Source organism: Aureobasidium subglaciale, assembly GCF_000721755.1.
Source record: "Aureobasidium subglaciale EXF-2481 unplaced genomic scaffold scaffold_40, whole genome shotgun sequence".
NCBI lineage: Eukaryota > Fungi > Ascomycota > Dothideomycetes > Dothideales > Saccotheciaceae > Aureobasidium > Aureobasidium subglaciale.
The window spans coordinates 52150-67061 of NW_013566955.1; the positions used below are offsets into that span (position 1 = coordinate 52150).

At 49.5% G+C, this 14912-nt stretch overlaps 5 protein-coding genes across 5 annotated transcripts; 2 read left to right on the top strand and 3 right to left on the bottom strand.

The window, feature by feature from the left end:
• Positions 1-1505: 1505 nt before the first annotated feature.
• AUEXF2481DRAFT_567259 (uncharacterized protein) lies at positions 1506-2672 on the bottom strand. Its single transcript, XM_013483598.1, has one exon. The coding sequence runs from the start codon at positions 2459-2461 to the stop codon at positions 1646-1648; it is 816 nt and encodes a 271-aa protein (XP_013339052.1). The 5' UTR covers positions 2462-2672; the 3' UTR covers positions 1506-1645.
• A 2692-nt stretch (positions 2673-5364) lies between these two features.
• AUEXF2481DRAFT_83874 (uncharacterized protein) lies at positions 5365-9820 on the bottom strand. The gene is made up of 2 exons (XM_013483591.1): positions 6120-9820; positions 5365-6067 (listed from the first exon to the last, which is right to left on the bottom strand). Exons 1-2 carry the CDS (start codon positions 9792-9794, stop codon positions 5615-5617), a joined length of 4128 nt encoding a protein of 1375 aa, XP_013339045.1. The 5' UTR covers positions 9795-9820; the 3' UTR covers positions 5365-5614.
• A 1095-nt stretch (positions 9821-10915) lies between these two features.
• On the top strand, positions 10916-11713 carry AUEXF2481DRAFT_33874 (uncharacterized protein; the record flags this gene model as incomplete). Its single annotated transcript, XM_013483566.1, has 1 exon — positions 10916-11713. One exon carries the CDS (start codon positions 10916-10918, stop codon positions 11711-11713), a length of 798 nt encoding a protein of 265 aa, XP_013339020.1.
• Positions 11714-12991: 1278 nt separating this feature from the next.
• AUEXF2481DRAFT_9346 (uncharacterized protein) lies at positions 12992-13290 on the top strand (the record flags this gene model as incomplete). Its single annotated transcript, XM_013483556.1, has 2 exons — positions 12992-13164; positions 13233-13290. The coding sequence occupies 2 exons, from the start codon at positions 12992-12994 to the stop codon at positions 13288-13290; spliced, it is 231 nt and encodes a 76-aa protein (XP_013339010.1).
• Positions 13291-13726: 436 nt separating this feature from the next.
• Positions 13727-14696, bottom strand: AUEXF2481DRAFT_71225 (uncharacterized protein; the record flags this gene model as incomplete). The annotated part of the gene is made up of 3 exons (XM_013483588.1): positions 13727-14255; positions 14312-14569; positions 14632-14696. The coding sequence occupies 3 exons, from the start codon at positions 14694-14696 to the stop codon at positions 13727-13729; spliced, it is 852 nt and encodes a 283-aa protein (XP_013339042.1).
• Positions 14697-14912: the final 216 nt, after the last annotated feature.

A 14912-nucleotide genomic window follows, 5' to 3' on the forward strand; every position in this document is an offset into this window, starting at 1 on the left:
TGTGGCCTTGACATCTTCAACATCCGTGGTTAGGGGTACGGCCAAGTTGTTGGCGAACTTAATTGTGAATTGGCCAGTTCCCTTGAGAACGTCCTTGTACCACTTGTAGACTGTAGAATGACCAAGAAGGACGTTGGTGAAGCCGTTATAGGTCTGGAAGGTATGAGGGATGCCAAGATTGAGTTCGTTAAAGGTAACCCAGTAGGGAACCCTGTCAGAGTAGCGAGTGAGAAGTTGCTGAGCATAGTAAACAAAGTCCTCAACCGATGACGAGTTGTCCAAGCTAACAGCGATAGGAGGATCAAAGTGAACCATTGTAATAATAGGCTTGATACCATGCTCTAAGCAAGTGTTGATGACATCATCATAATGGTCAAGCGCTTGGATGTTGACAGGAGTATCCTTCTTGCCGAACGGGACTATTCTGGACCACTGAATCGAGAACGAGTAGTATGGTACTCCAAGCGCGGCAAGACGAGCAATATCCTGCTTGTACAAGAAGTAATTCATGTCAGAGACCACCGCATCATCAGTAGTCGGAACAGGTCCAAGCAGATTGCCGAGCTGGTCAAGACTGCTAGGACCACGTCCCTCGGATTGAGTACCGCCTTCAATCTGCCATGCGCTACCGGACATGCCCCAGATAAAGTCCTTTTCCAGCTTGTGGCAGTCGATGCATGACTCTGCGGAACCAGGGCAAGGAGTGTAAAGAGCAGGAGGGTAAATCAGTTCAGTCGACGGCACAGGAGTGGCCGATGCAGTAGTCGTAAAGGGGACAGTGTTGTTGTAACTGTAGCCTTCCCACTGGGCAGCGTAAGCACTTTGACCATATTTGCCATCAGGGATCGCAGTCGCAGCGGGATCAAGTGACCAGGTCGTGTAGGTGATGTTGGAAGGGAGAAGCGACTTCGCAACAGTATAAGCCGGAGCAAAGGGAGTAGCAAACGTGACGGGGAAGCCAATGGGGTAGCGTAACGATTGGTCGAAAGCAGAGTGTAGCTGAATGAGCTGTAGGAGGGAGAATAGCTTGTTGATGCACAAGTAGATGGATCCTGCTTCTCGTCAGCAAACGAGTCTCTTACAAGTAATTCTGCAAGTTGCCCTTACCCGAGTATAGCTACCGATGGGAACAAGGCCGATTGTGCTTGTTGGGCATACGATTGTGGTAGCGGTGGTAATCTCAGTCGTATAAACAGTGGGAGCGGTATTGACAGAAACAGCCGTAGCCAAAATCAAGCTGGGCGTAGACGACCTTATATTGATTGCAACAGATTACTCAGAAGGGGCAGTTGCGACTCAATGTCTTCTTTCTTCTCACTACGCTCTTCTAGACAGCATCTTATATATCAAGCATTCATCGCTTAAGCTTGCCTCGATACAGGCCAGCGGGTAAGCACGGCCGAGAAGCGGATTCTGCCTTCTGTATATGAAGAGTCGCAAGTGCAAGACATGTCGCCAAACAAGCATAAAAGAAGCATCTTTTCCCCCGCTTCCCCCACGATCCCGTGTCTATAAGGCCGTATCATTCCCCCACACGCCCCGCAAGTCGATGGCAAAGGTCGCACTCCTTCTCCAGGAAGCCTCGGTCAAGCACAATCAGCCTGTATACCATCTCTTTGTCCGGTATATCGTGGGATCGTATCCACTAATACACCACTCCTCTAGTCGACAACCCATGTTTCTCCAATTTCTCCGAGATCGTGGTGAGCTTTTTCGTTATCCTTGTGAAGAGGCTTTTTTCTCTCTTCTCCCCCATCTCAGTCTCAATGCTTGGTGAATGTCTTTTCGATGCGTTTCCGTGAACAAGAGTTAATTCCTGAATCCCGTAGCTTTGTCCTTTTCCTTTGTGTTTTCTGACGAGAGAGGGAGGTGTAATGCGCTGAGAAGATTTTAATGCAGGGTTTGGTGTCGTGGTGTTTTGTGTAAAGCTGAGGACTTGAGCTGATGGGGTGGGGGATGAGGTATGATGCGATGGTGGTGTGATTGCTCTTCTACGAGAGGGATAGAGAGATGGAAGTATGGTGGCAGGATCAGTGCGTTCGGTCCTGGTTATCAGATCTGTGGTGTGATTGACTTGTTGGCTTCTCTCCACGTGCTCTGTGTTGTTTTCTGTATGAGGTCTGCGTATACCGCCATGCAGATCTTGGGTCGCGAATCTTGTTCTCCTCCACCTGAGACTTGAATATGTGTCGTCATCACTGAGTCTCTCCGAAGGCCTGATCGCCGGCATCGATGCTTCCATGGCTTCCTGATACGTCGGTAGTGGCTCCGACTCTGTATACTCTGGTGGCTGTCGTGCAGAATCTTCTTTAGTTCTCTTTGCGAGGAATGCAAGATATGCCTTTTGTGCTTGTCGAGCACTGGGTCCACTTCCAGAATCAACGACTTCGCGTCTTGTTGCTTGGACGTGGGCGCGACGAAAGGCTGTTGCTGACTCGATTGAGGAGGAAAGGTGTGACATCTTGAGCGAGACTTTGGGTGGTTATGTGGGAGGTTTGATGGCTTGTGCGTGCTTGGTCTTTGATGATGATATATCGTGATTGTGATCGTGATATTCCGAGATAAAAGCTGGGTGATCCAGATATCGCAAGACTTCTCCAGTGTATTGCAAATATAATTTCATCTCCGTCACCATATGGAAAAGTGCTCGAAATTCGATGATTCGATCTTTGAATACAAGGAGGTAATGAAGAAAAGAATTCAGAACAAGATGAGAAGGGAAAAAACAACAACTTATATACCATTACAGGAGATTTTTCCTGATGACTCAAACCTGAAACATTCTGTTCATTTACAGCAAATCTGCTCATTGATGAGTTGGATTTACTTACTTTGCATCTAACCTTGCCACGTAGCGACTGATTGGAAGGAAACCCATAACTGATCTGTGTCCTTTGAGGGAGTTTTTCTAACCGTTTTCTGCATTTGATCTGGATGATGATGTGAGCATGAAAGTCAATCTCTGGGAGGAAAGGCCGAGGACAGCAATATACATGATCAAGTCCGTAGTATATCAGCGCAGGTACTTGAAGATCCTTCAACCATGTATAGGTACAGGTTCTGATCTTCTCGTTCTCTTTTTTGATGGATTCTCCCTTCGTGATTATTTTTTCCCCCTCTGTTCCGCGCAGAGGCAATGGTTCTCGACAAAGTGCACTTGTTTTTTCATGTCTCAGCCCAAGCGAACCAGGTTCATGCAGCCGTATCACGTCGATATATCACAAAAAGATCAAAACCTTCCATCGGTCGTGTCGCTTTAAGGGGCGTCTTCCGCGTGTTGGATACACACCCATTCGCGATGGAGATCACGTTGGCATCCCACTCTTACACTAATATAGCATGACACATCTGTAAGATGCCTCTTCCACGCTAACGAAATAACCATGTGATTGTTCATAGAAGATTTTGGATCAAGTAGAGAAGGCTAACAGTTGGCTTCGAGTATCTTTCTCATCAACTTCCTGGCTCGAGCGTGGCCAGACGCTTCGGAACACCTTCAGTACAGGTTCTCGATGGCTGCAGACTGTAAGAGCCTTTTGCATGAGGTCGATGAATCTTCTGAGATCTTGTTGAATGAGTTCGTGACTCATTGTTGTGTTAAAGTGTCAAGTCGCTCGGCAGTGTGAAGTTCCTGCGGGTTGTTTGGAAAAAGGAAATCTAGAGTATAAAGCACATAGACAGGCTTCGTATTGAATGCAGCCATTACACAGCCTGCTTTCCTTCGTTAGGCATGCAATCATCTTATGCTGGAGGTTGATAGAGCATGCTATTATGAACAAGCGACGGCTTTCTCACGTGCGTAGGGCGTCGAAAAAACCTACCTGGTCATACATACGCTTAAGGAGGTGACTGTCAACCAATAAATTAAAAACAAGTTAGTCTCCATCCTCATCTCCGTTTTGCATCATGGTGGCCCTTCTCCTGCTGACACGGTCTTTATGTGGTTGTTCTTATGTTTTTCCAAATTTTCTGATTTGTTTTCTTGGGGGGTTTTGCTGTTTCTGGAATTCGCGACATCCTCAATCATTCTGCACATCTACTATTGCCATTTCAGATTCGCAAGTCGAGTCGTACACTTCTCCACGCCCACATCTTCCACAAAGTCAAACTCAATGTCATCATCGAATCTAGCCTTTTCCGAGAATTCTTCCTGTTTCGCTTCGATCTGTTTGCTTGAGCCGCTGGTGTCGGAATGAAGCAAGAGGACAGGTTTGGAGGAAATTGCAGAGGTGTTGCTCAAGAAGCTGTTCGTGGTCTCGAGGAGATGCTTGACAGATCCGAGGAAGCTGCGGTTGGCTTCGAGGATTTTTGCATCGGCGCGTCGATCGTAGTGACTGTTGAGCTGCAAGATTTGACGTCTCACATTTTCAGACGGCCATTTCCTGAGGTTGTCGACTTCTCCAGAGTCCAGTACTGCTTTCCAGAGCTGAACATATGTCCAGAGTTGCTGCTCGATACTTTCTGGAAGCATGTTGCTTAGAAGGTGTTCCAAGATTTCTTCTGGTGGTACAAAAGTTCTTCGACTGTGATGAAGGAGTAAAAATAAGGGAGGTGCATCGAGAGAGAGATGATACCTGCGTTGTGAGAAACAGCCTCAACCATGCCCGCTTGGCTCCAGTCCCTCATGCTCCGTGAATAAGGTTGGATTCTAGCTGACCAATAAAGATACGCAGAATTTGACGGAAACGGAGAAGCGCCCGCGTTGGTGAGTACAAAGCCAGACAGTAGAGCATCGCAGCGCAAGAGATTAGTCACCCAAGAAACTGACCTTGTATTGTTTATCATCAGAGCTGGAGACTCCCGAGCTGGAGCAAGTTCCATCCTGGTCCAGAGAATATTGGCACGATCGACGTCCAAAAGATTCTCCCGAGAATTGCCTCAAACAGATGAAATGACAGTGATGTACCTGCTCTTAACCATGTCAGGACGAGTGGACTCGTCAGCGCCGAGAAGTCGCAGTTGTCAGGGTATCTTCTTGATCGGCCCCTGAACGAAAAAGTAGTCACGCCGCCGCGAAGCGCAAAGTAGGTAGAGCGTATGAAGTTCACTCCCTGTATTCAACGTGATGTCCTAGATTGCTTGGGATATGGCGCATCACAGTACGAAGGTACTCGTCAGTCCTTATCAGATTTCTCTCACGTAGCAAGAGACGTGATCAGAAGGTGCGACAGTCAGTCATGGCGACCAAAGCATCGGTGAATGTTCAGGACTTCTCCTACAATCCCTGACAGAGATTCATCAGATACAGAAGGATAGGAGCGCAGTAGACGTTGCAGCGCGACAATGTCATGTCTGTAATACGAGCTTCGTCGCGACGTCGCTGAAGTCGGAGGTCGTCCCGCGAATCGAAGGATGTACGAAAGTGCCAAGCAATTTCAATCTTTCTGGTCAAGAAAGGCAAGTCCCAACAAGAGAAGAGCAAAGCTGCATTTGCATAGGACACAAATGCTATCCTCCCATCTATATGCTCATGATACAAGGCTATATGCGAATCACAATATTCCTTCAAAACCAACGCCTCTACCAACATATGTCCTCCCAAAATGGTATCTCCCAAGACCCAACCCTGCTGACCACGATACCGAAACACCAAATGCATGCAAGCAAATACTCATTATCCTCCAACAACGGATCTCTCTAGTTTCCTCCCTTCCCGTACTCTCTCCACCAGACCCTCCATCTGCGGTATCAAATCTGGTATCCTGAAAGGTTTCGTGACAACACTGTCCATTCCACATTCAATAGCATGTCCAATTTGTTCACTTCTTGCATTCGCTGTGACTGCAATCACTGGCACATGACTAATGAGCTTTCCTTCGTTTTGTAGAGATCTTATGCGTTTTACAGTATCCAAGCCACCGAGGACGGGCATCTCGAGATCCATGAGGATTACCGAGAGGGGGGTCGTTTCTGATGAGGATATTGATGTTGGGCTGAGAGACTCTCCTGTCGCCGCTGTGGGTGGTTCAGACCAGAATGCTGTTTTGCAGAGGAACTCCAGTGCTTCGAGGCCGTGGTTTGCGAGGTGTACCGTGCAGCCTAAACGACGTAGTTGTTGAGCCATAACCTGTGGAAAGACTGTCAGTATGCATAGGGAAGAACCGCTTTGATGAATTTACCCGTTGATTGATGATGTTGTCCTCAACCACGAGGACATGCAGATGTGGCTTCTCTTCCGTATGATCAGCCGTCGCGACGGAAATCTTGCGAACGCCATTATGCTGTTCGGTGGTCGTGCGAACGTCGAGGGTTGCTTCTGAGGATCTCGGAGCCGGGTCGCGAGTATAAGTCACTGGTGTGTTGAGGGTCGGTGTGGTGAGGGTGCCGTCCGATATGCTTAAATCATTTTCAACGGCTCTTCTGGCCTTGATGTAGAAGCTGAATGTGCTGCCCTTGTCAGGTGCACTGTGTACACCAATCTGACCATCTTGCAGATCTGTGAGCTCTCTCGAGATGAACAGACCTAATCCGCTGCCTCCATATTGCTTGTAGGTCTTGGGACTGGCTTGCGAGAAGCGATTGAATAGTAGGCTCAACTCTTCTTCGTTCATCCCTTTACCGCTGTCTTCGACTGATAGAGACAAGAAGATTTCGTCACCAGTACCCCACTCGGTGGTGAAGTGATGTTCCGGTCTGTTGGTGCGAAAAGGTACATAAGGAGCTCCATACATGCCAATTTGTGGCCGAGTCAAGGAAGCATCCAGGTGTACTGTAATCTCCTTGCGGCTTGCAAATTGAGTAAATTTGATGGCGTTTGTAAGGAGATTAATGATGACTTGCAACAGGCGACTGGAATCGAGCATGACATTGCCGACAGCGAGGTTGCGGTAGTCCTTGTGAACGTGAAGCTTGATGCTGATCTTGGCTCGTGCCAACTCTGCCTCGTGCATCTTGAAACACTTCTCCATCAAACCTGGCATGTCGACAGTATCAGGTGAGACAACCAGCAGATTCGAGTCGAGTTTGCTCAAAGTCAAGATATCGTCTACGATGCGTCCCTGATGTTGAGCGCAAAGAATGATCGTTTGGGCTGAGTCCATGATGGTCTCGAGTACGTCGCCACCTGGTGACATTGGTCCAGATGCAGATACGGAGCCTAACTGCTTGCTATTCTCCAGTGTCGTCAAGATGCCATCAGCAGATTGCAGGATGGCGCTCAGGGGGTTCCGCATTTCGTGCGACGTCATATCTATGAAGCGGTCTGCTTGACGTTTGTGCTCGAGTGCATCTTCGAGGCGCTCGCTCAATAGACTCTCCGACGCCTTTTTTAAGGATATCTCGGTGACAAAGCCTTGTATCGCGACTACCGTGCCGTCAATACCAATCTCGGCGACTGCAGTGCCTTGTAACCAAGTATCGCCAACCATCTTAGTGCCAGTCGCTTCGTCAGTGTACTTCCAAGGCTTCTTGATGCGGTATTCGAGATTCAAAGGAGTGCCATATTGAGCTAGTTGGAGCCACGCTTCGCCGACTTTGGCTTGGTCGTCGTCGTGAATCCGGTCCCCCCACCCAACACCACTACGTTGGGCCTCGTCGAACTCTTCTCTGGTAAAGCCAAGAATTCTAAAATAAGCCTCGTTGAGATAAAGAGGTTCTCCGTTTGGCTTCAGCAAGTACATGCCCAATGGAGCGTCCGCCGCCAGACGGGCAAAACGGGTTTCAGACTGTTCAATCTCGATCTGCTCAATACGAGACTTTTCGTGATATTTACGGTCGCTGACATCAAGCAACCACCCTTGGACGTGGGTGATGTTGCCGTCGTCATCAAGCTCCGGGGCTGAGGTAGCCAAGACCCATGTGTCGCCTAGCAGAGTTTCACCGGATATAGGATCTGTAAACGACCATTGACGAGTCACGCGATACTCCAGGGTGAAAGATTGCTTGTCTTCCAAACACTGGCGCCAGGAAGACATGACTCGTTCACGGTCATCTTGGTGGATGTATTCCAATGGATCGGTACGAGCTTCAATGGAGGCTTCGGTGATGCCGGTAATGTCCAGGTAAGCCTTGTTGTAGAAGGTAGTGAGCGAGTCGGGGGTGATTGCGTACATGCCAACGGGAGCAAGCTGAGACATGCGAGCGTATCTCGTCTCCAAGCGTTCGGTCTCGAGAGCAGTGGCGCGTAGTTGTTGGGCGAGGGAAGCTTCAATCAGCTCAAACTTCTGACGAGCACGGCGCTGCTCTTCTGGAAGGAAAATGGCAGAAGCCGACTTGACCAAGACATCCCGCAAATAGTAGGCAAACATGGCAGCTTCCTGATCGTATGGTCGTCTTGGGGTCATGGCCAGAGTCAAGAAAGCCATGATATGGTCACCAGAGATGTCCGGTAGAGGAATGATACAGACAGTGTGGACCTTGGCGCCAGAGGCTCTGGCAGGGACGGCAACCGACATGACTTCTGGCAGAGACTTGTCTTTTGTCTGCAGGACGACGACATCACCAGTCTTGGAAGCTTTGTAGCATGCTCGAGCGAGGGGGCTCTTGTCGGTGGCGCAGTCGGCGAGATCGAAGGTCAAGGGCACGGCAGCATGACCGGCAGCAAGACCAATTGAGCCCTCCAGGGCGTATCGTTGTGTAGTGGAAGCGGAAGAGTTGGACGAGTTGGACATGTTGTCTGGTACGGAGGGGTCGGCAGCGCTTGGGTTCGTATGGAGGAGAGCGTAGGGAACGTCGTCGGTGCACAGCTCGAGGCCTTCCAAGAACTCAAACCAGAGCTCCTTGACGCTGTTGACCTTGGCGATGCCCTTGTTGATCCGGACGACGGCGTCTCTTCTGCGGTCAATGACGACTTGGTCGGTGACCTCGCTGAACTCGTCGATGATGCCAATGGTGGTGCCTTGTGCGCCGACAACGGGGATCAGATTGAAGGACCAGAACGTGTCCTCGGGGTAGCCGTTGCGTTCCATGACGAGGGGCAGTCGGTTCAAGCGGGTGCCTCGCCCTTCGGTCTGGACGTACTGGATGAGGTGCTGCATGTCGGACCAGATGTCGGACCAAGTGTCTTCGGCCTTTGAGCCCATGGCACGCGGGTGTCTGTCGCCAAACATGGAGATGCACGACTCGTTGTAGATCATGACATGGTCGTCGCCCCACAGCAGCAGACGAGGATCAGGGTTGGCCATGGCCGAGAGCACGGCGCTTCTGAGGCATTCCGGCCATGCGGCCATGCTGCCGAGCGACGTCTTGTGCCAGGGGAAGTTGCGCACGAGGTGCATGTGGGACGACATTGCGGGAGACGGGGCCTGTGTCCAGTCGAGGAAGCGGCTGGCGCCGTCTTCGGACACGGTGCGCCATGATGAAGAAGCCACCGACTGGCGGCGTGAGTCGGTCGAGGACGAGCGGTTCGTGAGCGAGCTGTTCTGCGAGTCTGCGCGTGGCGCCGCTGCTGGAGAGTCGTGGTCCTTGGTCGGCGAGTCTTCGATGGCGCTGGCGACCAGCCATTTCTGGCCCTGTAGTATGCACTTCCAAGCTCTTCCTCCGTATGTGGCAGCCGTCGTCGTCGGTCTCAGGGACGAGGCCCAGTCGCGGAAGTGGGAGATGTTCCACGCGGCACAGAGGAGTCGTTCGAGGACGGGGTTACGGTATGCAATGTAGGCGCGGTCGACGTCGGTCGTGTCGAGGATGAAGGTGGGACGAGAGTCGTGCTGGAGAAAGTCGACGAGTTGGAGCGACTGCAGTGCCGCATTCTTGGCCGTGCGGATGGGCATGTCGTGATCCTGACTGCCCTCAGGCGACGCCATCTCGGGTCGCGCTCTTTTCTTCGAAGTGCGGTCGCCCGCCATGGCCGTCGTCATGTCTGGACTCCTTCCATAGACTCTGCTATGAGCGCAGGACGTCCAAACATCGACAGCTCTCACAAGAAGAACCTACAAAAATACACTTTCAACTGTATCAACGTGCGCGCGTCTAGACCGCCGCAATCACGATCCGATATTACTTCCTTACCAAAAGCCTACCTCGGATTCCAAATTGCCTACTCCTGCCGTTTTTATAGCCTGATTAGACCTGCAATTGTCAACGCTTCCAGCGCTTTTTCTAGAAGGAAATAAACATTCTGCTTCAACTCAAGGAAGGTACCATCATCGCTTCCACTTCCTTCGTCTTGGCAGAAACCATCCGAGCATTCCGACGCCGACGCCATCTGCATCCGATCTTTCTCCACAAATCCCTTCCCGCTGTTCAATCATCAACAACCGACTTTGACTTTGACTTTTGTCCTCACAACATCGCATGCTCTGTATCATCTTCTGCCAATATCGCCATGTGATCCGTCTTCGTATTGTACTGAACTGCTCTTCCACATGAGTTGGAAATGGGGTCTGTCTACTTACGTTCGACTGGAAAACTAAGGTAAACCGCTTACCTGGTCTTGCTAAATTGGCCATTTCTTCGACTAAGTGAAAGCGGCCATATCTGCTTCCTTTCCGCGCAATGAGCTCCCTTGCTTGTTTTGATCTTCCATGGAATGTATCTCACAGAGCTTTCCATTAATTCGCCCAATCGCCATCTTCGACTTTCTCTTTCACATCCCACCGTCACAATGTCGGAACCGTCAGAAGAAAACTGGCCGGAAGTATTTTCCGCGCAAAAGCGTAAACACGCGCAACTTGATGCCCGCGAACTTGCGAACAAGGCACGACAACCAAGATCAAGGTCCACCCAACCACTCTCAGAATCCTATGTAGGAGAAGAGGGATGGTCGGGGTCTCGTCGAACATCTGCTGTTACACCGACAGAGCAGATTCGTCCAAAGCGTACTTTTGCGCAGTCTCGTCGACAGAGGGAGCCTTCTCGTACACGCAGCAAGGCTTGGCCCAGTCCGCCATCAAAGTGATCAGTCCCACGTCGCTCCAGCTTGTATGACAAGTTGAAGAATACTGTTGTTCCGGAATGGGTGTCGCCTTTGGTCATCATCATGTTGGCCTTTACAATCTGGAGCTTCCCTAGCGTCGCATTTTTCTGGCACCCTGCGGCCGGTGTGTTTCCTTCTGTGGAAAACATGTCCAAGCTATCTGAGAGCATACCGAGATATCTCAACCCACATCTCCCACGACAACTCTGCAATATTCCTGTCGCTCGACGTCTTCTTTCATGCCCTGACCCTATCGAGAGACAACATGTGCCAAGTTCGAGACAACAAACGACAGCAACAGAGAAATGGCGAGAAGATTACACTCTTCTCTCATCTCTCGACTTTGTTGGCTTGGATGCTAAGAAAAAACACTCAAGTCCAGCAGTTGACCGCATCCACCAACGTACTTCTTACCTCTTGCATCAAACAAATATCGAACAGAGCAGCATTACTCGCTATATCGACATGGTTGAAGCAGGCAACAAACAGATATCGAGTCACTACGATGCCATCTCCAAGCAATTGCAATTCACTTCTCGCTTGCATAGCTCGTGGTCCAAGATGTTTTATCCCGATGTTCCTGGTGGTCCGGTGTGGCTTCTTGCAAAGTCGAACAATGAGATACAGAAGTTGGCCACTAGTGCCGAGCATTTGGAGCAAATCTGCAACGACCAACTGGATGACGTTCTAGAGGTGCTGGTCTCCACTGCAGCATCACACCAAGATACCAAAAGACCTTTGTTCCATCCTCGGCAATCAAATCCCGAAGGACATCATTTAGTGATTGGATTGAGAAAGGGTTTAGCATTACTGCAAGGATTTCGCGAAGATCTAGAGCTTGAGAGGGCTAATATGGTATAATCACAAAAGCTTTTGCAGGGAGACAAGATTGGTAGGCAGCAAGCAGGAAAGGGAGAAAGACCGAAGATACTGGAAGAACACATGGAGAGCATCCGACGCCATGTGCAAGTGTAGCTTTGGAAAGCTAAGCATCGGCGTGCTGAGAATACGCCGCACCAGCCTCGGAAATGTTAGCATTATTTCTACATCTTCAACTTTTGTTTCTACCAAAGACTCATGCATTTCGAGCTTAATCAGCCACTGTTTACGCTTAATTCCTGGATATGGATTGTTCAATTGGTGACACCACTCCACTGCAAGTGCACGATATGCTCTGAGCACCAAAACGCCAGGGTCTGACTACTAACAAAGTCGATTTTCAAAGTTCGTACGAGTTCAAGATGGGGTTCAGGTCCTGATATATCCGGCCTGTCTGGATCATGCATTACATTGACCTTCCTTATCTCATTACAGTTCACAAGTGTCTCTATGACAGTGAATCACTTTAGACAGCAACAACTACCCATGAATCTGCACATCTCAACGTCGGGAAAAGCACTCGAAAAGTTTTCTCTCAGAAGTCAGTTGTGCAATTTGGAAGACAAAGATTCATCCAAAGGATATCAAATTGGGAAGAGAAACATGGTCCAAAAATCACATCAACATCGACGTCACGCAAACCCATCAAGGTGCAAGGTATCCGGCGAGTTGCGAAATTCTCGCTTGGCACATCACACCACAAAAACTGTGCACTGACCACAATCACGCCGTCTATCACCAGTCCCCGGCTCCTTGTCACCTCATCCATCACGCTTTCAAAATCCTTTGCCTAAACTCTCCCATTTCTTTTCACAGCATTCCATATGCCGCAGTCTGTGTCCGTGGTTCGCATGCCGCAACCTGCCGAATCTCCAGGTTTTGAAGCTGTCAAATGTGTCTGTTTACTTGGCGGGTTGCGGCAAACAGTCGGGTTGGTATCTGGTGATCTGGTGATATATCGGCCATGCGGCGTTGTGAACCGGGTGCATGCGAGTCATTACCGTGATGTCGTAGCCATATGGTATCAGAGGAAATGTAGGTTGGGGTTTGTATAAGTATACCATATTCCTATTTCTTGTGTAACCCTTTTTTTTCAACATCATCATCATCACACATCACACATCAATCAATTCGAACACCAACAAGCAAAGCCAGAATCCAATCTCTACCAAATAATCATCTACTTTGCTCAACTACTCAAGCCAGATCTTGATTCTATCAATCAATTCCCACATCAACGTTATCTCGACAACATCAACAATGGCATTCAGACCAACTCAATCCCGCGCCTTCTTCCGCACCCTCCGCACTTTGATCCGAGAAGAACACCCCTTCGCCCGCAACACCGCTACACTTCTCCCTCACGCCCATGACAATTCACTACTTGTCCGTCGTACCTTCCGCACTGCAGCTACATTTACACCTTTCCTTGCGTAAGTCCCCCCCTTCTCTCTTACATTATCCTTAGCGCTTTGCATACGATGCTGACTGGAGGGAATAGTGTTGTGTTAGGATGGCCATTCATGGCAGCTTCGTTGCTCAAGAAGACTGGTATCTGACTCTTTCTGCCCATCTGTGTTCTTGTGGATGGGATGGGGAGGTCGGATAGAGTGGACTTTGTTGTTGGGGATACACAGTCGAGTGATTTTTTGAATGCTGCTGCGACTTTGGCTTTTGGGGAGCATATAACAAAGAGCGCGGATGGGCGTTTGGAGATCGTGGAGGATGTTTGATGAACTTGTTTTTCTTCCCTTTTTTTTTTGTCTTTCCTGTCTTCTTCTCAACTTTCTTCTTGTTGCCATCGAGCTTGATCTTAGCATTTGTATGGGCGTTTCTGGGATTCTGCCTTTGTTCTTTAGACTTCTGAGATATGTTGATACGCGATCTGATACATTAAGCTTCACATCTTGCACATTCTTCTGGCCCTGGCCCACGTGAAACACATACCCAAATACATTCTAACAACACTGATCAGTATCGATGCGATCTCAAAATTTAGCCACTTCTCCCAGAGCTCTCCAACAAGGGATCCCTCTCGTTAGACTCTCCTTGCTCCACAGCTCCCCCGCTCTTCTCCTTTCTATCATAAATGATAGCCATGACAAGCAACGCCCCCTGCAAGACCCCCGTAACGCAATAAACAAACCAAGTACTCCACCCCTCCCACCCAACCCTCAACCATAAACTAAACGCAAACACAAACGCACCCGGAACCTGAATAAGCATACTAGCAATACTCAAGCTCAGCACTTGTTTAGCTTTCCACGTCGTGTAGAGTTGAGGGATATATTGAATCGAGGATAAAACGGCGGCGAGGATACCTAGGAAGTTTGCCCATGAGAGGAGATGAGAGGGGAGGTGGTAGAGGAAGAGAGTGGAGATTAGACCGACGGTGAGGAGAGAGATGAAGGATGTTACGCCGACGATTACGGCGTCGCGTTTGCGGGGGGTGTCTGGGGGGAGGTGCTCTGGAGGGGGGTTTGCAAAGGCATCGCGGGGGAAGAAGACGAGGAAGAGGACCATACTGCATAATCTCATCAGTAATTTCCCAAGCCGTGGGGAGACAAGAAAGAAGCTTACATGGTCATGAAGCAAACCCACTGCACGCCAATCTGCACGACACCCAGCAAAGCAGCACCACAAGCTTTACCAGAGATCTCGCGACAACAAGCCATATCATGCTGACTAGACGGCAGAACCAAGATATTTGCAAGCGCTGCGATGGAAGAGATGGTGCCTAGTAACACCCACCAAGGCGAAAGACCAGCAGAAGTGCCATGACGAATAATCTTTACATGTTGTGGAATATACGAGATCAAGATGCCCAGGACGAGTTGACTGCGCAAGATATATATCAGAATTGAGATGAATGATAGGACAGGCGCACACGGGATAATTACACAGAGAGAGCAAGGACCCAGCCATTCGGGGAGGCGAGGTGTTCGCAGTAAGGATCCGCCGTCATGTTGGAGAAGAGTCGCAAGAACGACTGTAGATTCTTTGCGTATTCCTGATGTTTTATAGAGCTTGCGGAGATGAGACAGGCCGATGTGTGATGATGGTCATGTGTGATTGAACAAATGGAGGTCGTCGCGCTTCGGAGCAGGATTACGCGACGCGTCAGAGTGCTTGAAGCTTGAAATGCTTAGTAAGCAAAAGTCTGTCGCATCCCGAAATGCAC

Bases quoted from the DNA above. Each gene is read 5' to 3' on its own strand.
- AUEXF2481DRAFT_567259 (XM_013483598.1), bottom strand. From the start codon at position 2,461: ATGTCACACCTTTCCTCCTCAATCGAGTCAGCAACAGCCTTTCGTCGC.
- AUEXF2481DRAFT_83874 (XM_013483591.1), bottom strand. From the start codon at position 9,794: ATGACGACGGCCATGGCGGGCGACCGCACTTCGAAGAAAAGAGCGCGA. The intron at 6,068-6,119 runs GTAAATTCATCA...GTCTTTCCACAG, and splicing joins ACAACATCATCAATCAACGG to GTTATGGCTCAACAACTACG.